This window comes from Gymnoscopelus microlampas, assembly GCF_963454915.1.
Source record: "Gymnoscopelus microlampas genome assembly, chromosome: 19".
Taxonomy (NCBI): domain Eukaryota; kingdom Metazoa; phylum Chordata; class Actinopteri; order Myctophiformes; family Myctophidae; genus Gymnoscopelus; species Gymnoscopelus microlampas.
Genome location: NC_139956.1, coordinates 20,481,286 through 20,503,051, shown reverse-complemented (window position 1 = coordinate 20,503,051; position 21,766 = coordinate 20,481,286). Strand labels below are relative to the sequence as shown.

General features: G+C 36.5%; 2 protein-coding genes across 2 annotated transcripts in view; one reads left to right on the top strand and one right to left on the bottom strand.

Annotated features, from left to right (window-relative positions):
- Positions 1-7,489: 7,489 nt before the first annotated feature.
- On the top strand, positions 7,490-15,299 carry gmpr2 (guanosine monophosphate reductase 2). Its single transcript, XM_084043437.1, has 10 exons — positions 7,490-7,546; positions 8,769-8,889; positions 9,287-9,406; positions 10,457-10,540; positions 10,691-10,864; positions 11,000-11,081; positions 11,188-11,294; positions 12,720-12,762; positions 12,898-13,057; positions 13,457-15,299. The coding sequence occupies exons 2-10, from the start codon at positions 8,803-8,805 to the stop codon at positions 13,644-13,646; spliced, it is 1,047 nt and encodes a 348-aa protein (XP_083899563.1). The 5' UTR covers positions 7,490-7,546; positions 8,769-8,802; the 3' UTR covers positions 13,647-15,299.
- Positions 15,300-19,476: 4,177 nt separating this feature from the next.
- Positions 19,477-21,766, bottom strand: part of cideb (cell death inducing DFFA like effector b) — a gene marked incomplete at both ends in the record, with an annotated part of 4,071 nt that continues 1,781 nt past the window's right edge. The window contains 3 exons of the mRNA XM_084043449.1: positions 19,477-19,618; positions 20,015-20,205; positions 20,504-20,659. Of these exons, the coding sequence (XP_083899575.1) occupies positions 19,477-19,618; positions 20,015-20,205; positions 20,504-20,659 (489 nt within the window). The remainder of the gene's footprint in view (positions 19,619-20,014; positions 20,206-20,503; positions 20,660-21,766) is intronic.

The following is a 21,766-nucleotide window of genomic DNA, read 5'->3' as shown; positions in this document are numbered from 1 at the left end:
ATTACATTGAAACGGATGGGATTCTGTAATATTTCAATAATTTATTATTAATAATTGCTGCTGTAAAACATATTGATAATCATCACAGATGTACAAGAGACCTAGGGGCACATTAATATATAGTTGTTGGGTGATAACTATGTTTTTTGGATTTGTTATGATTTTTCTAAAGATTACATTGAAACGGATGGGATTCTGTAATATTTCAATAATTTATTATTAATAATTACTGCTGTAAAACATATTGATAATCATCACAGGTGTACGAGAGACCATGGGGAACATTAATATATAGTTGTTGGGCGATAACTATGTTTTGGGGATTTTTTTCGATTTTTCTAAAGATTACATTGAAATGGATGGGATTCTGTAATATTTCAATAATTTATTATTAATAATTGCTGCTGTAAAACATATTGATAATCATCAAAGATGTACAAGAGACCTAGGGACACATTAATATATAGTTGTTGGGTGATAACTATGTTTTTTTGATTTCTTATGATTTTTCTAAAGATTACATTGAAATGGATGGGATTCTGTAATATTTCAATAATTTATTATTAATAATTACTGCTGTAAAACATATTGATAATCATCACAGGTGTACAAGAGACCTAGGGGCACATTAATATATAGTTGTTGGGTGATAACTATATTTTTTGGATTTCTTATGATTTTTCTAAAGATTACATTGAGACGGATGGGATTCTGTAATATTTCAATAATTTATTATTAATAAGTGCTGCTGTAAAACATATTGATAATCATCACAGGTGTACGAGAGACCTAGGGGCACATTAATATATAGTTGGTGATAACTATGTTTTTTGGATTTGTTATGATTTTTCTAAAGATTACATTGAAACGGATGGGATTCTGTAATATTTCAATAATGTATTATTAATAATTACTGCTGTAAAACATATTGATAATCATCACAGCTGTACAAGAGACCTAGGGGCACATTAATATATAGTTGTTGGGCGATAACTATGTTTTTTGGATTTTTTATGATTTTTCTAAAGATTATATTGAAATGGATGGGATTCTGTAATATTTCAATAATTTATTATTAATAATTGCTGCTGTAAAACATATTGATAATCATCACAGGTGTACAAGAGACCTAGGGGCACATTAATATATAGTTGTTGGGTGATAACTATGTTTTTTGGATTTGTTATGACTTTTCTAAAGATTACATTGAAACGGATGGGATTCTGTAATATTTCAATAATTTATTATTAATAATTGCTGCTGTAAAACATATTGATAATCATCACAGGTGTACAAGAGACCATGGGGAACATTAATATATAGTTGTTGGGTGATAACTATGTTTTTTGGATTTTCTTCGATTTTTCTAAAGATTACATTGAAACGGATGGGATTCTGTAATATTTCAATAATTTATTATTAATAATTGCTGCTGTAAAACATATTGATAATAATCACAGGTGTACGAGAGACCATGGGGAACATTAATATATAGTTGTTGGGCGATAACTATGTTTTGGGGATTTTTTTCGATTTTTCTAAAGATTACATTGAAATGGATGGGATTCTGTAATATTTCAATAATTTATTATTAATAATTGCTGCTGTAAAACATATTGATAATCATCACAGGTGTACGAGAGACCATGGGGCACATTAATATATAGTTGTTGGGTGATAACTATGTTTTTTGGATTTGTTATGATTTTTCTAAAGATTACATTGAAACGGATGGGATTCTGTAATATTTCAATAATTTATTATTAATAATTGCTGCTGTAAAACATATTGATAATCATCACAGGTGTACAAGAGACCTAGGGGCACATTAATATATAGTTGTTGGGTGATAACTATATTTTTTGGATTTCTTATGATTTTTCTAAAGATTACATTGAAACGGATGGGATTCTGTAATATTTCAATAATTTATTATTAATAATTGCTGCTGTAAAACATATTGATAATCATCACAGATGTACAAGAGACCTAGGGGCACATTAATATATAGTTGTTGGGTGATAACTATGTTTTTTGGATTTGTTATGATTTTTCTAAAGATTACATTGAAACGGATGGGATTCTGTAATATTTCAATAATTTATTATTAATAATTGCTGCTGTAAAACATATTGATAATCATCACAGGTGTACAAGAGACCTAGGGGCACATTAATATATAGTTGTTGGGCGATAACTATGTTTTTTGGATTTTTTATGATTTTTCTAAAGATTACATTGAAATGGATGGGATTCTGTAATATTTCAATAATTTATTATTAATAATTGCTGCTGTAAAACATATTGATAATCATCACAGGTGTACAAGAGACCTAGGGGCACATTAATATATAGTTGTTGGATAATAACTATGTTTTTTGGATTTGTTATGATTTTTCTAAAGATTACATTGAAACGGATGGGATTCTGTAATATTTCAATAATTTATTATTAATAATTGCTGCTTTAAAACATATTGATAATCATCACAGGTGTACAAGAGACCATGGGGAAAATTAATATATAGTTGTTGGGTGATAACTATGTTTTTTGGATTTTCTTCGATTTTTCTAAAGATTACATTGAAACGGATGGGATTCTGTAATATTTCAATAATTTATTATTAATAATTGCTGCTGTAAAACATATTGATAATCATCACAGGTGTACGAGAGACCATGGGGAACATTAATATATAGTTGTTGGGCGATAACTATGTTTCGGGGATTTTTTTCGATTTTTCTAAAGATTACATTGAAATGGATGGGATTCTGTAATATTTCAATAATTTATTATTAATAATTGCTGCTGTAAAACATATTGATAATCATCAAAGATGTACAAGAGACCTAGGGACACATTAATATATAGTTGTTGGGTGATAACTATGTTTTTTTGATTTCTTATGATTTTTCTAAAGATTACATTGAAACGGATGGGATTCTGTAATATTTCAATAATTTATTATTAATAATTGCTGCTGTAAAACATATTGATAATCATCACAGGTGTACAAGAGACCTAGGGGCACATTAATATATAGTTGTTGGGTGATAACTATGTTTTTGGGATTTGTTATGATTTTTCTAAAGATTACATTGAAACGGATGGGATTCTGTAATATTTCAATAATTTATTATTAATAATTGCTGCTGTAAAACATATTGATAATCATCACAGGTGTACAAGAGACCTAGGGGCACATTAATATATAGTTGTTGGGTGATAACTATATTTTTTGGATTTCTTATGATTTTTCTAAAGATTACATTGAAACGGATGGGATTCTGTAATATTTCAATAATTTATTATTAATAAGTGCTGCTGTAAAACATATTGATAATCATCACAGGTGTACAAGAGACCTAGGGGCACATTAATATATAGTTGGTGATAACTATGTTTTTTGGATTTGTTATGATTTTTCTAAAGATTACATTGAAACGGATGGGATTCTGTAATATTTCAATAATGTATTATTAATAATTGCTGCTGTAAAACATATTGATAATCATCACAGCTGTACAAGAGACCTAGGGGCACATTAATATATAGTTGTTGGGCGATAACTATGTTTTTTGGATTTTTTATGATTTTTCTAAAGATTATATTGAAATGGATGGGATTCTGTAATATTTCAATAATTTATTATTAATAATTGCTGCTGTAAAACATATTGATAATCATCACAGGTGTACAAGAGACCTAGGGGCACATTAATATATAGTTGTTGGGTGATAACTATGTTTTTTGGATTTGTTATGATTTTTCTAAAGATTACATTGAAACGGATGGGATTCTGTAATATTTCAATAATTTATTATTAATAATTGCTGCTGTAAAACATATTGATAATCATCACAGGTGTACAAGAGACCATGGGGAACATTAATATATAGTTGTTGGGTGATAACTATGTTTTTTGGATTTTCTTCGATTTTTCTAAAGATTACATTGAAACGGATGGGATTCTGTAATATTTCAATAATTTATTATTAATAATTGCTGCTGTAAAACATATTGATAATCATCACAGGTGTACGAGAGACCATGGGGAACATTAATATATAGTTGTTGGGCGATAACTATGTTTTGGGGATTTTTTTCGATTTTTCTAAAGATTACATTGAAATGGATGGGATTCTGTAATATTTCAATAATTTATTATTAATAATTGCTGCTGTAAAACATATTGATAATCATCACAGGTGTACGAGAGACCATGGGGCACATTAATATATAGTTGTTGGGTGATAACTATGTTTTTTGGATTTGTTATGATTTTTCTAAAGATTACATTGAAACGGATGGGATTCTGTAATATTTCAATAATTTATTATTAATAATTGCTGCTGTAAAACATATTGATAATCATCACAGGTGTACAAGAGACCTAGGGGCACATTAATATATAGTTGTTGGGTGATAACTATATTTTTTGGATTTCTTATGATTTTTCTAAAGATTACATTGAAACGGATGGGATTCTGTAATATTTCAATAATTTATTATTAATAATTGCTGCTGTAAAACATATTGATAATCATCACAGATGTACAAGAGACTTAGGGGCACATTAATATATAGTTGTTGGGTGATAACTATGTTTTTTGGATTTGTTATGATTTTTCTAAAGATTACATTGAAACGGATGGGATTCTGTAATATTTCAATGATTTATTATTAATAATTGCTGCTGTAAAACATATTGATAATCATCACAGGTGTACGAGAGACCATGGGGAACATTAATATATAGTTGTTGGGCGATAACTATGTTTTGGGGATTTTTTTCGATTTTTCTAAAGATTACGTTGAAATGGATGGGATTCTGTAATATTTCAATAATTTATTATTAATAATTGCTGCTGTAAAACATATTGATAATCATCACAGGTGTACGAGAGACCATGGGGCACATTAATATATAGTTGTTGGGTGATAACTATGTTTTTTGGATTTCTTATGATTTTTCTAAAGATTACATTGAAACGGATGGGATTCTGTAATATTTCAATAATTTATTATTAATAATTGCTGCTGTAAAACATATTGATAATCATCACAGGTGTACAAGAGACCTAGGGGCACATTAATATATAGTTGTTGGGTGATAACTATATTTTTTGGATTTCTTATGATTTTTCTAAAGATTACATTGAAACGGATGGGATTCTGTAATATTTCAATAATTTATTATTAATAATTGCTGCTGTAAAACATATTGATAATCATCACAGGTGTACAAGAGACCTAGGGGCACATTAATATATAGTTGTTAGGTGATAACTATGTTTTTTGGATTTGTTATGATTTTTCTAAAGATTACATTGAAACGGATGGGATTCTGTAATATTTCAATAATGTATTATTAATAATTGCTGCTGTAAAACATATTGATAATCATCACAGGTGTACAAGAGACCTAGGGGCACATTAATATATAGTTGTTGGGTGATAACTATATTTTTTGGATTTCTTATGATTTTTCTAAAGATTACATTGAAACGGATGGGATTCTGTAATATTTCAATAATTTATTATTAATAATTGCTGCTGTAAAACATATTGATAATCATCACAGGTGTACAAGAGACCTAGGGGCACATTAATATATAGTTGTTGGGTGATAACTATGTTTTTTGGATTTGTTATGATTTTTCTAAAGATTACATTGAAACGGATGGGATTCTGTAATATTTCAATAATGTATTATTCATAATTGCTGCTGTAAAACATATTGATAATCATCACAGGTGTACAAGAGACCATGGGGAACATTAATATATAGTTGTTGGGTGATAACTATGTTCTTTGAAGTTTTTATGTTTTTTTGAAAAATGACATTGAAATGGATGGGATTCTGTAATATTTCAATAATTTATTATTAATAATTGCTACTGTAAAACATATTGATAATCATCACAGGTGTACACGAGACCATGGGGCACATTAATATATAGTTGTTGGCTGATAACTATGTTCTTTGAAGTTTTTATGATTTTTTTAAAAAATGATATTGAAATGGATGGGATTCTGTAATATTTCAATAATTTATTATTAATAATTGCTACTGTAAAACATATTGATAATCATCAGAGGTGTACACGAGACCATGGGGCACATTAATATATAGTTGTTGGGTGATAACTATGTTTTTTGAAGTTTTTATGATTTTTTGAAAAATGACATTGAAATGGATGGGATTCTGTAATATTTCAATAATTTATTATTAATAATTGCTACTGTAAAACATATTGGTAATCATCACAGGTGTACAAGAGACCATGGGGCACATTAATATATAGTTGTTGGGTGATAACTATGTTTTTTGAAATGTTTATGATTTTTCTAAAGATTACATTGAAATGGATGGGATTCTGTAATATTTCAATAATTTATTATTAATAATTGCTGCTGTAAAACATATTGATAATCATCACAGGTGTACAGAAGACCATGGGGCTTATTAATATATAGTTGTTAGGTGATAACTATGTTTCTTGATTTTTTTAATGATTTTTTGAAAACTTACATTGAAATGGATGGGATTCTGTAATATTTCAATATTTTATTAGTAATAATTGCTACAGTAAAACATATTTATAATCATCCATGGTTTGCAGGAGACCATGGGGCACATTAACATTTAGTCGTTGTGTGATAACTATGTTTTTCTGAATGAATTTCCTAAAATGTACATTGAAATATTTTATTATTAATAATCGGTGCAGTAAAACATATTGGTAATAATTACATATTGTAAAGGAGACACTTGGGCACAATAATATTTAGTTGCTGGTGGATAACTCTGTTTTTACAATTTTCTATGATTTTCCAAATATTACATTGAATTTGATGGAATTCTGTAATATTTCAATATTTTATTATTAATAATCGGTACAGTAAAATATATTGGTAATATTCACATATTGTAAAGGACACACATGGTCAGACTAACATTTAGTTGCAGGGTGATAACTCTGTTTTTAGATTTTTTTATGATTTTCCAAAAAATTACATTGAACTGTACTGGATTCTGTAATATTTCAATATTTTATTATTAATAATTTGTGCAGTAAAACATTTCGGTAATAATTACAGACGAGAACATTAGACACAAACAATGTTTTTAGATTGTTTTATTACATTTTTACATGTATATATTGAAGTAACTGGGATTTACGATTTCATTGAACGCACCATCAGTTCGCCTAACCGTAAAAAGCCACGTAGCTGCGCAATCATTTTTGAAGCACGGCTAGTGCGACTGACTCTTTCTGAAGAGCGGCCAGCGTGACTGCAGTTGGTTAAACTATCTCCATGGGTAAAACCGGCTTTACGACACTACTATTACGCCTTCAGATAGGGCAGTAAAACGTCACGATTGTAGTTCTCGCTGACACTCTTTCTACGGGTGTAGGGCATACGGGAACTACAATATGTGTCAGTCATAGGTCCGCCCCCGTAAACATCCCCTTAGATTGATTGGACATTGGTAGAGGAAGCACTGCAGACAGACAGAGCGCTCATAGCCTTTATAAAGGTAAGTTGTTCCTGTGTTGCTCTTATTATAAAACATATACATTATGTTTGACAGATTTCTGCAATTACATTCTATACAGTATAATATACCGTTTATTTAGTTTGGACAGTCTTGAATGGTATTATTTATGATCTTGATGTTTGACGGGTCACCGGGGCTAAACTCGCTGGTGCGGTCAGATGAGCTCAGATTATTAGCAGTGGTGTAAAGTAACTAAGAACATTTACTTACTGTAAGTACTGTACTTAAGTACAGGTTTGAGGTACTTTTACTTCACTGGAGTATTTCCAATTTTTTATGCTTTTACTTCTACTCCACTACATCTCAGAGGCAAATATTGTACTTTTACTCCACTACAATTATTTGAATACTTTACTAGTTACTTTGTAGATTTTGATTATTATTACAAAACATAGCCTACATTACCCACTTCAGCCCTATATACATTTCGCCATTTGAAAATAGCAGATCTACAAGCTCACAACGCGCCGCGATGGGACGCATTGTGAGCTTGTAGATCTGCTATTCAAATGATTTTTATACATTTGAAAACTTGTGAAATGGGACATTTTGCATAATGAATACATTGTACTTTTTGCTACTTTAAGTACATTTATTTACAAGTACCAATACTTTTGTACTTTTACTCAAGTACATTTTGAATTCCAGAATTTTACTTGTAATAGAGTATTTCTACATTGCAGTATTGCTACTTTTACTTAAAAACATGTGAGTACTTCTTCCACCACTGGGTATTTGTCAACATGTGATTATACATAAGAAATGGCAATGGCATTGTTTAATTTACGCTACAGAGCAAGATATATCGTCATTAGTTATTCGCTGTACCTACAGTTTACACGTGAGAGAAAATCCAGTTATTATGAGTATAGTATACATGACTTTCTTGTTTATTGTCATTATGAAACAAACAAGAGATTGATTGTGATTGATTGAATACTTTATTAACAGTTTGCAAATAGCACAGTGGTACGATTATATAATGGTGCTAAAAGGATGACACAAAAAGCCCTGACTCCTGTGTATTCAATTCATGGAGAGAGAATGGTGGTGCTGCTTAGTTAGTGGTGGGGGAGCTGGTGGACAGAGAAGAACTCATTTGTAGGGGTTTATTCATGTAGAACTATGCAGCTGAAAGGTACTTAAAACTAAAGTACATGTTATACTCGGGATGATTGAACATGTTTAATTCCTCCAACAGATACACATTCCATTGTATCCTTTATGCAGAAGAAATGCCTCGCATTGAAAATGACATCAAACTGGACTTCAAGGACGTGCTCCTTCGGCCGAAGCGGAGCACACTCAAGTCTCGCAGTGAGGTATATGTCAGTCACAATGTTGTGTTTTTATTGTGCTCCGCTACTATCCATTAATGACCGATTAGAAATATTCAATACAGTGTTAATTACATCCTCGTGAACTGAGATATCAGCCAGGCTTGCAGTGATAGCCTACCAGTCAGAAGACCTGTTAGTCTTTAAGCCTAATGTGTTTTCTTTCATGCAAATGGTGTCGGTCACGTTAATCGCTTTGCGTTTTTCACTTGCCATCCTAAGACTGCAGAACATGATGTAACAAAAGTAGATATTCAAACTGATACAGAAATGTGTGTTTTCCCGGTTAGGTACACTAGCACTACTAGTTTATAAAATGTCCTCCAGTTAACCCAAGTTCATATTATCCTATAGTTCACCTGCCTGCTTCTCCTCTTCCTAGGTGGACCTGCTGAGGAGCTACACCTTCAGGAACTCAAAGGGCAGCTACAGAGGTATCCCCATCATCGCTGCCAACATGGATACTGTGGGAACCTTTGAGATGGCTCTAGCTTTGCACAAGGTAGACCAAAGCATCTACATGCAGTGTAAAAATGTGCCTGATGAACTGCAGACTTTCTTTGTTGGAGCCCTTTATTGTTTAGTCAAAGCACGTTAGTGTGCTCCAACTTTTTTACTGAATGTAATCTTAAAGCAGCCATATTTCTGGAAAAGAACGTGTTAAAGACCCCCCCATCAGCGGTCTCAAAAAGGTTGATGAACCTGCTTTTGAAGCCCAAATGTATAGATCCGTGTACATATCAAATCAAATCAAGCTTTATTTATAGAGCACATTTAAAACAACCGAGATTGACCAAAGTGCTGTACAGAGCAAGAACGAAACAATCAGAGCAAAGGCATATACATGTACAGAAGTGTCAACATGAGCACAAAAACACACATAATGCACAAAATAAGAAAAACATTGGATGAGCCCAGATGAAATAAAAGGCAGAGAAAATAAACAAATCTTAAGCAGAGACTTAAAAATATAGATGGACTGAGCAGATCTAATATGGAAGGGCAGGCTGTGCTATAGCCTGGGGCCTGCAGCCGCAATGTGCGCGTGCCCCTGGTTTTCTTGCTAGTTTTGGGCTTGACCAGCTGTAACCTATCTGCAGATCTCAGAGCTCTGGCTGGGGTGTAGGGTTCCAGGAGCTCAGAGAGATACTGAGGGGCCAGCCCGTTTAAAGATTTAAAAGCAAATAATAGAACCTTAAAATCAATCCTAAAATGAACTGGGAGCCAGTGAAGTGAGGTAGACAGGTATGTATTCGCGTTTTGTTATGGCGTTATGCAGGATCTGTTCTTGACAAGTCAAGTTGCTTATTGCTTATTTGCTCAAATAGAGCAAAAACGCCTCCAACTATCCCCATATCACTTTTGTAACACAGTTGTAGAATATGATAACATTTTACCTGCAACAAATGAACAGATTAGAGTTCAGTTTCAAGTTCCTCAAGGACACTTCAACAGGGCCACGTGGTGGTTGACAGCTACTGTATGGTGCAGAGCGAAAAGGTGACCTTTCAATTACGGTACCCCAATATCCTGTTATTTCTCTCTCTCCTAGTTCACTCTCTTCACCGCCATCCACAAGCATTACTCTGTGGATGACTGGAAGGAGTTTGCAGCAAAACATCAAGAGTGTGTCCAGGTAACTACTGTAATATGACATGTACAGTATTGGATGGAATTTCCCCCAGTATTTTGTTAATTTATATTGTGTAGTCATAACTCTCTCATTATCTTTCTATCTTTCTTCTCCCTTTGTTTGTCTGCCTGTCAATCTCTCTTTGTCTATCAGAGCGTAGCAGTCAGCACAGGAACTGGTGATGGAGACTTTGAGAAGATCTCAGCCATCATGGCGGCCGTGCCTCAGCTACAGTATATCTGCGTGGACGTGGCTAACGGCTACTCTGAACATTTTGTGCAATTTGTCAAGGACGTCAGGCAAAAGTTCCCATCACACACTATAATGGTCAGTGGCTGCACTGTATGCTGTAATAATAGTATGGTTGCAGTTCTTCATCTGTTTGCATAAAGACACAGATACAAACACTCGCAAAAGGTATTCATCACATCACTTTGTTTTGATATTTTGTTCCTCTGTTAGGCAGGGAATGTGGTGACCGGAGAAATGGTGGAAGAGTTGATCCTGGCCGGTGCTGACATCATCAAAGTAGGCATCGGGCCAGGTGATCTTCACATGCCACTCACCGACACGTATTGCTGCTCAGACCCTGGACCCTGATCTGTAGATTAACCTCATGGACCTTCTCCTCCTTGTCTGTTTCTGTGCAGGCTCAGTGTGTACCACACGCAAGAAGACAGGGGTAGGGTACCCCCAGCTCAGCGCTGTAATCGAGTGTGCAGATGCAGCCCATGGCCTGAGTGGACACATCATCTCTGTGAGCATCTAAAGCCTGATTCATACTTGGTCATGGTCATACGACGGAAATAGACGATCTACAAGCTCACAATGTGTCGCTTGTAGATCTGCTGTTTCCGTTGCGTGACACCATTGTATGATGGATCATAACGTTTTCATTTAGTATCATTACCTTTAGGCTGTTGAATAGGATACTCTGCGTTAGTCACCATCCAAATCAAATGCTAATAAAGCTTGCAGCTGGTTAAGTTTAAGCATGAGCTTGGTGAAGTTTAAATCATTAATTGTAGTTAAGGTTATCCAGGCTGTCCAGCGGCTGAACTAGCTGCCTCTTTAATAAGGTCTACTAATATTACTGTATATTGAACTGAACTCTCGGTGGCCTTTCTGTGTGATGTTTGCATGTTCTCCCTGTGTACGTTGGGTTTCCACCGGTTTCCTCCCACACCAAAAGACATGCATGCTACAGTAGGTACTCCTGCCTGTGCCCTTGACCGAGGTAGTGGCATTACAACTGGAGTTGTTCCCCAAACGCTGCACAATGTGACTGCTCACTGCTCCTTAGGATGGGTTATATGCAGAGACACATTTCCCCAAGGGGAAGTAAAATCAAAACACTTCCAGAAACACATAAGATTCGCCTCTTTCATGTCTTCCATCCGTATTTTATTTGCACACGGATCATTCTCCAGTCTTTTTGGAAAAAACATTGCTTGTTTCTGTACTTAAAGGACCATACCACCTCCAATATCACGGTCTATTCACAGATTCAGAATAATATTATACATAAACATTAGATCATGTTCTCATTAATTACTTTATTTTTGGATTTCATATTTGTTTTCCTCCAAAGTCATTAGAATGTTACCAAACTTACCTGAATTATTGAATCAATGATGGCTAAACATCAATTATGTTATGTTAAATATGTATTGTGTTGCATTACATATTTTAAGAAAGTTTCAAGTTTGAATTGAAGAGAATACAATGCCTTCCTCGAAAACTGAACACGCCACGGTATTCGTTGCAAAATGGTCTGCATAATGCTAAACATGGCAAGACCACTTATATAGTACTTTAAGCATAATCTTCTGTTACTCTAATTGCATAACAGTATCCTCTCTGAATATCTACATTTGGATAATATGACCTGCATAATTTTTAGGACAAATATTCCATCTGCCTTGTTTGTTAGAAGGTTGTGACAGTCAGGTGTGGTTTGTTATACCGGGGCGCTCTGGTCTGTTGGCTCTCTGTCATGCAGACACTATTTATCTGTTACAAATTAGTTATGACCCCAAGAATGTTCAACATTATGTTGTTCTTTGGGCTGCACAGATCTCATTCTTCTACACTTGGACGGTTTTAATATACTAAAGTAAATACATACTAATGCTGAAAGAGCACACTTCACATTTTCTTTCTCTCTCTTTCCTTCATGTAGGATGGAGGATGTACTTGCCCAGGAGATGTCTCAAAGGCTTTTGGTAGGATTAACGCTTTCAAATGACACTCATAATGGAAAACACAATTATCCTTCCATACATACATAACACAGCATATCGTTAAAACATCCCCATCGTTTCACCATTACATTGGCTTCACTGCCTTGTGACTCGCAGGTGCAGGGGCGGACTTTGTGATGCTGGGTGGGATGCTGGCTGGCCATGAAGAAAGCGGGGGCGAAGTCGTCGAGAAGAATGGCAAGAAATTCAAGAAGTTCTATGGCATGAGTTCTGACACAGCCATGAAGAAACACGCTGGGGGCGTGGCTGAGTACAGGTCAGACAAATACAGTTTTTATGGTGGATTTAGTATTTATTCCTGGGTAAAGAATAGTTTTTATTAGATGGCCACCCTAGAAAGCATTATGTTCAGGCATGGGCTTTATGAAGTGTAGTTAAGTTTGGACGCTGTTAGTATAATTAGGTTTGGCTTGGTTTTGCTGTGGTTAAGGCTACTAGGGTAAGGATCTGAGGTTCTAGGGTGCCCATCTAGTGAGAACTGGAATAAAGAATTAACAGACGCAAACGGGCTGGCTAAAAAACAGCAAAAGGTAGTCTTGTGTTTGAAAGAAGCACATGCCTTTAACTAAGAAGGCAAACACTTACAGACTGTTCAAGTTAAACTTAAGACACTGTTATATTAGTTCTAATACAGTTCTCCTTTTGTACCCACAAGAGCGTCTGAGGGGAAGACAGTGGAAGTTGTGTACAAGGGCCCAGTGGAGATGACGATAAAAGACATCCTGGGAGGAGTGCGCTCCACCTGCACCTACGTGGGAGCCGGCAAGCTGAAGGAACTGAGTCGTAGGACCACCTTCATCAGGGTCACCCAGCAGCTCAACACTGTGTTCGGTAACGATAGCTAAACCACTCCTCCGGGGCTGTGTTTGCTTCTCTGCCTGGTCAGCATCTGACACACAGAAAAACATGCACGTATGCACGCACGCACGCACTGTCACATATACTGTACACACACACACGCGCACACGCGCACACACACACACACACACACACACACACACACACACACACACACACACACACACACACACACACACACACACACACACACACACACACACACACACACACACACACACACACACACTCTGTATTTCTTACCTAAAGGTCATATAGCTTCTTCAGCATCTTGATGTTTTTTGATGTTCATGCTTTGGTCGAAAATGACTCACGGTCCACTGCCTTAGTTGTTACTTCAAGTTACTTGTATGACCAAAATATTTTTTGCTCCACTCCCAAGTCTTAATTTATTCCATAAATTGATACAGTATATGATTGATATATTATTTTACAAAGGTCACAAAGTGTTTCGGGATTCAGTAATCTACGGTTCATGTTTTAGGGTTCTACAGTTCAAGTACATGTTCCCACCTAATTTTTACATTTTTATCATTCCATGTGAGCTTTTAATCTTCCCTCAAATTATAATGTAAATCTTTTGAGTTTTTATTTTGCATCTCACTGCCAAGTTATACAACCATATGCCATAAACAGTTAACAATACCGGTACTATATACTGTATATGTGTGTGTACATACAGTATATTCACAATACACAGATGGTATGTCTCGGTATGCAATATGTAACAATCCAAAACCCACATGTAAGCATGTCTTAAATGACTTCAGGTTAAATATGTATGCAGTTATAGTAGCCAGTGAGATATTATATTCTCAATTGTTCCCTTCAAAGTGTTGCACTTTATTGATTTGGAATATGAAATAGTTTTTATAGTTACTCTCCCTTATTTTCTCATTAATTAATCCAGCACATTCATGAGAAAATAAATAACATGACTTACAATATGCACGCATGCGTGCATACAGTCATCATTCCAATTAACGTACTGTATGCATCCAGTGAAAATTAAACTGCCTTGACCATAACTGCAATGTTTGAACATAGAGATGATGACCACATCTCTGTTCTGTTGATGTTCCTGCTGCTGTATCCATGTGACAGTGGATATTATAGATTGTACTTCAGACCTAAATGTTTCAGTCACTGAAGATATTTTATAACAGCAGTGTTTGACATAGTGCCATTTTGCTTACTATGGTCCAGTTTGTTTCATTTAAAATAAAAAATTGGGTTAGTTGGCTCCATTTATGTAACTATTGCTTATTGCATGTGAAATGTTACATCGTTGCTGTTTGGAAGAAACCTTGTATTTCCATATTTCACCTTTTAATTAACAATTTAGATCTGCTATTTTTGCTATAGGCCTATCAGAAAAAACAAAAGTTTAAGTCAAAGTGAAAGTAGTCTGGTAGTAGTCTGTCTGTTGGTTTTATAAATATTGGACCAATGAAAAGTATTAACAGGATCTTGTGGCTAAATAATAACTACAGTGGATCCATTGGAACATTCCATTTCTAACAGTAACAGTTTTGTACATACAAGGTTTCCACCCAAAAGCGACAACATGCAATTTGGATGTCACATTTTGTCATTCTTATTTTTCACTCTCAACTCAATAAAAATAATCCCATACAACATCTTAGTTTCATTATTTATTATTAATAACTAACCCATTACATCTGTCCAACAGACACAAATTAAAAATGTTACATTCAAAGTGTATTCTGACTGATACCATAAGGGGAGACTGCCTTCTGTCAAATTTGAAGCAAGATGGGGAAAAAACTAATTCTGATTCTTGTGAGTTTGTAATTAACTGAATTAATTTGACCAACTGAAGCAAACACATTTTCACTAAACACGTTCCACTAAAAACAATCACTAGAATAATTCAGGAAGCATGGTAGTAGTATTCTTTCACTGTGTAGATCAGCAAAAAGCAAAAGGAAGCTGTAGGCCGGGCCTTGCCGTTTGACCATTACAGGAGTTCACAAAGAACCTCTGTGATGTGTGCACTTAAAACCTCATAATATAATCTGTTGTGACAGAACTGAGCTGCTAGCCTTGACAGCACAATCCATAAACGTGTGTCCATCTCTCCAGTTCTTGGCAGATACTTTGTCACATACACGCAGTGGTGGAAAAATTACTCACATGTTTTTCTTAAGTAAAAGTATTAATACCACAATGTAGAAAAACTCTGGTAGAAGTGAAACTCCAGAATTCAAAATGTACTTAGTATTGGTATAAAAAAATACTTAAAGTGCCAAAAGTAGAAAGTACTCATTATGCCGAAGTTTTCAGGTGTATAAAATGCATACAAATCTTTTGAAAATAGCAGATCTACAAGTTGTGAGCTTGTAGATCGGGTATTTTCAAATGGCCGAAATGCATATAGGGCTGAAGTTTTCAAATAATTGTAGTGGAGTAAAAGTACAATATTTGTCTCTTTTGTAAATTGGAAATACTCAAGTTAAGTAAAAGTACCTCAAAATGATATTTAAGTACAGTACTTGAGTACATGTACTTAGTTACTTTCCACCACTGGTTGTAGAAAACCTTTGCTGGTAACTAACAGTGTCACTGCTGCAGCTCAGCGACGCCCCCTGGCGGCCCGGCTGTGGAAACTTAGAAGCAGCAGAACTAGCTGCAAGTTAACGCGGTAAGTTTCAGGATACATTTAATACCAATTTTAATCATTGTATTTCAAAATGGTTTAAGATTAGAATATGCCACAAGTCACTGCAACAACAGGTGCAGAGACTATCGAAGTATTGAACGTTCGGCAGGTTTTTGATGAAGATGGTAGACGATCACCTCAAATATAATGACAGACACGCTAAAACTCAGGTGTACCGGGTGGTTAGCCGGTTACCGTCAAAAAATGTTAAAAATGTGCTCATTCTGCTTACTTGGGTCTTTTAGGGCGAATGTGTAGTGAAACATAGGTGGCTTAACTGAATTTATAGGTCACCGATTTCGGTATCACTGGTTTCAACCAATCCATATTTTAACAAGCCGGGGTCTAATAACCACTTGCATGCCCTGGACAACTCGCACGTACACACGCACACGCACGCACGCACGCACACACACACACACACACACACACACACGCACACGCACACGCGCACACACACACACACACACACACACACACACACACACACACACACACACACACACACACACACACACACACACACACACACAGATAGAGACAGACAGAAACAATTACTTGGATAGTTTACCCCTCTTAAGTAAAAGTATTAGACCCCTTAACACACGATGTCACACTGTGTGACTGACACCGAAACAACGGGTTGAGAATTGATTGCATGAAACAATCACCTGTGCATCCAGTCTCAATGTTGGTAAACAAATAATTGGTCTATACCACAAATTAAAAATACTCTGTTACAACTCAAGTAAAAGGCCTGTGTTCAAAATGTTACTAGAGTAAAAGTACAAAAGTATTGGCATTAAAATATAATTAAAAAACAAGCTTAGGCTACAATACGTGAGCTTGCAGATTGACTTTTTTCAAATAGCCTATGTACAGTATAAAATAGGGCTGAAGTGGTTAATGTATGTTTTATAATCTAATCATTTATATCTGCAAAGTAAGTACAGTAGGCCTACTTGAGTAAATGTACTTAGTTACTTTACACCACTGCTAGCCTCGATCTCCAGGCTTTTATTTTCCTTCGCGTTTTGGTGCAGACCAGACCCACTTCTAGACTGCGTGCCGCCTACAGACCCATACCATAAAATCCATGATATTCCCTGTGATTTAAGGCATATCTTGTAAAGCTTGCCTTCAGCACAGCTCCAACAGTTAGAGATAGGCCTATTTCCTGCTGTTAAAATACACACTCATGGTGTCATAACAGTGTTTTGGAGAAAAGTGTCCATTGTATTATTTATGCTTCCCTCACAGTGGGTGACTCAGAAAGAAGACTGAAAAACTGACTTCCACTCAGAGATGCGGGTCTTACTGACTGCAGCTTCAGCGGGAACACATCCCCAGTCAAACCCCCACCAGCAACCCCATGGTCCTGCCCCAGGAGCCTCCTTCCTCAACCAGAGCAACATGCTGTCCCTTCCTGTGCTCACTGACGGTCTGAGGGTACTGTGGGTGCTTTCAGACCAGGCGTGTCAGCAGTTGGTGGAGCTGGACACAGTGGCAGAGCTAGTTGAGGCCCTCGACACGTTCCCGTACCCGACCAGGGGGGAGATGGCTGCTCTGGCCCGCCGTTGCTCACTGCACCTGGACCAGGTTAGGGTGTGGTTCATGATCCAGAGGCTCCGCCGTGGCCTCAGCTGGGACTGTGAGGATATCTGTGAGATCAGGCAGAGACTCCGCTGCTCGGGTCAGACTCAGGGGGACGAGGTCGAGGAGGCTGGGCCGGAAAAGAGAGGAGAAAAGACAAGCGAGGGGCAAGGGGAGGAGGACAGTATGGATGGAGAAGCTGGAGGGGAACATGAGGCGGAGGGGAAAGGGGTGAATGTGGCAGAGAAAAGGCGGGAGGGAGGGAATGGCGAACGGAAGATAATGGGACAGGAGCAAGGGGAGATAGGAAGCAAGAAGCTGGGAATGTTGATGGAAGAGGTGGGGAAGAGAAGAAAGGGAAGGTGCAGAGATAAGAAGAAAACAGAGACAGCTGCGAAAAGGAAAGAGAAGAAGGCAGTAAGCCCAAAAGGCATAGCTCCACTGCTGAGAAAGCCGTTTATGACCTGCCCGTACCCCAGCGCTGATGACTACGACCACCTGATTTCACAAACTGGACTCTCACGTAGCTGTATCATTAATTGGTTTGCACATACCCGCTTCCGGATCAAGAACAGGAGCGACCCAGTCTGGCTGACGAAGCATGCATGTCACTGTATCCGTAGAAGAATCAAGTACAGGTACAAGATGAAGGCGCTAGCAAAGGCAAAATCGGTAAAGTGAAACCGTCCGTCACTGAAGGTGAAGCTGGAATGGGAGCGACATGTCATTTCCACCGCAGTATAAATAACGCTCTCACCACAACTTGTGTTTATTTTTATTTTTGTTTTAAAGATATACACACACTCATATTAACACATACTGTGGGAGAGCAGTTCATAAGATCTTAAAAGAAAGTACTGCGCCGTTATATTTATCTGTATGTGTGTGCACATACAACATGCATGTTTCTTGTGGGAAAAACATGTTACGTTGTTTTTTTCTTTTCATTTCCTGTTGTTCAACAATATTTACCTCTGAAATGAATCAAGTAATCCTTCACTGATACTTATTCAGCCAAGTAGTTTAATTTTCAAAACAACACCACAGTATATGAAGATTATATCTGATACAGTAGGTTGCATTACGGTACAATCCATCCCAGAAATCATTCCAGATGAACAATGCTATGATAACAATCTGCCATATAAAGCATACATTATATTGAAGATATTGTTGTCTAGAGTCATTATGACACACATGCTACGTAGCCTGTCACTAAATGTTAGAGACACTTTTTTTTTGCCTACATTAAAAAAACTTTTATCACAGTTAAGGTGTCCTTGCTTACGCTAGGTTGTAATACCACCATTGTTGTGGTATTCTTGAGAAATTACTTCCTCTTCCTATTTAGGAGCTTGAATATGGAAAAGGGAATATTTTATTGATACCCACATCTAGCAGATATCAAAAATAATGAAAAGATGTGCAATACAATGGTCATACAATGCAAAAAGATTAGAAAGTAAAAAAACAACAACAAACAAACACAAAATTAAAATTGTTGCCTTTTTAGCTACAATTAAATGGATGAGTCCAAGCTCTTAGTTCCAGGTTGCCATGTATTCACCTCTCTGTGGCTGCCAGAGCTCAGCTCCTTCAATGATGCGACGCATCATGGAAGCGGATTTGATCAGCAGGTGTCCGGCTGCATGGAGCAAAGTGGAGGCTACACGCAGAACCTCTCTGAGGAAAGGACAGAGAAAGAGAGAGTCATCTAAATAGCCTGTAGTACTCCCGCTTGCAGAGACTACAGTATACTCTGGTTAGACAGTGTTGCTTGCTGACAAGAACTGATCCTGTTTTTATAAATGTGTTTATTTAGAAAGTAATCAACAAATACTGTATAATCAATTAGCAGGTTACACTGCTTTAATGAAGTAGTTTCACTAATAACCTAAGCATCTAATCAGGAATCAAAGGATTACATTTTCAAACCTGCCTACAGTATACTGTTGGTTCGTGTGAGTCTTACTGTATTTACTGTACTGTATGTCATTTCGTGCTACACTCTGTACACATTTTCAACTACATATAATAGGGCTACAATGATCGGCTTGCGTCTCTAACTCTTTAACTAACCGTAGTATTTTCTTGGGGCCCAGGCACTGGAACTCGGCACCAACAGAATAAAGGCCCTTAAAGGTTGCGTTGACATTCAGAGAACCAAACACATCATTGGGATTTGTCCTGTACAGGTCAAAGGTAACACGGGCTATGTCTTTTCCATTCCGGGGCTTGTTAGAGTCCTGAGACTTGCTGACAACTGTGCCCTGGAGGTAAGAGACAAATGTGAAACAGAAGTTACATTTTGAGTTGCATCTGAGAGCAAGAATTAAGATATTCAATCTCTGAATATTGTTGCTCACGTCTAGAACAGACAAAACAATCATGTAAGATAAAATGACATTCAGTCCAGAGGGTTAATAATACACAATACAATCCACAGTGTTCATTTAACTGAAAAAAAGGGGCCTGTAGTCCATTTTTGACACTTAAATTGGGGTAGACTTCTGGTTTGAGGTTGTAGGACATTTATTTCAGTTTCAGTTTTCAGTTTCATTAACATACGGGCTCAGGTGTCCATGTCTGTCCGGGCTCTAGGGCCATGAGAACGGTGTAGTCAGGCAGGGCCATGAGGAACTCCTCTGAATCCACCTCTGTACCATCCTCCTCACACACCAGAACATATATAGCAGACAGGGACAGCAGCAATGCCTGGCATACCTGCAATATTAAAACATAAAAATATTTTTGCACATCCAAAACCCATACACATCCTTCACAAGTTTATTTATCATAATGAAAGTATAGCTGATTTTGTAGTTATATCCTGTTTTTTTGTTGTGTGTATTCCAGTTCAGGTTTAAACCATATAGTACAACAGCGTCAACTAATTAAATTAATAATGGGTGTGTAAGATTTGGATGTGTTAATGTGCATTAATAATAATACTGTTGACTACAGTATATGCACAATCGCACACACCCATGGCAGGACACACCTAAATCAATAGGCCCATTATTAATTTGATTAGCTGCAGCTGCATTGCTTAGACTGCCTTGTTTTTAATCTGCTGTAGTTTTGAACCTGAACTGTAAAACAAACAAAAATTTCAACTTAGGGTTTCCTGCCCGGTAACCGGAACAGATAAAAGTCCTGTGGGCACCTAAACCTTGTGGGCACCTCAACGTTAACATTTTCCAAAATGTAAAAACTTTAAGAATAAACATATGCCTTGGAAAATGGACGGAAATAATGTAAAGTATACATGTTTTGAACGTGCATGGTACGTCATCATTATCAGACCTAAATTTACCCTTCAACTTCTTGTTTATCCCCAAAATGACTGGATATCACAGGTTTTGTAGCCATTTGTAGCATTTGTAGAAATGTTGGGCCTTAAATGCAATTTAAGAAATATTATATGTATCTACAAACAAGCTCACAATGTCAAGAGAGTTGGTGTAGTAGATGGAAAAAGGCCCAAGTTTAGACCCCTGGGGGACCCCAATAACGTTGCCAATTCCACTTGTACTGTGGTCCCTGTTGCTGCCAGCCACCACTCTTGGCCTGGGGATTTGGGAGTAGACAACCATATGCCCCCTCCTATACATTAGTCACTGGGTGCTCCTTTTCCCCGACAGTGAGGAGTTTCACGTAAAACATGAGGTGGTTCATTCCAGATCCACTCCCCGCTGAACAGACACCTTGATAAACCAGAATTGATCACTGGTACAGCGACAAGTATCATGATCCTTGCTGACCTTCAAACATGGCAACTTATGTTATCGGAGGCCCCTGTGGTGGTGGGCGGGGGTTTTATCTCTACGC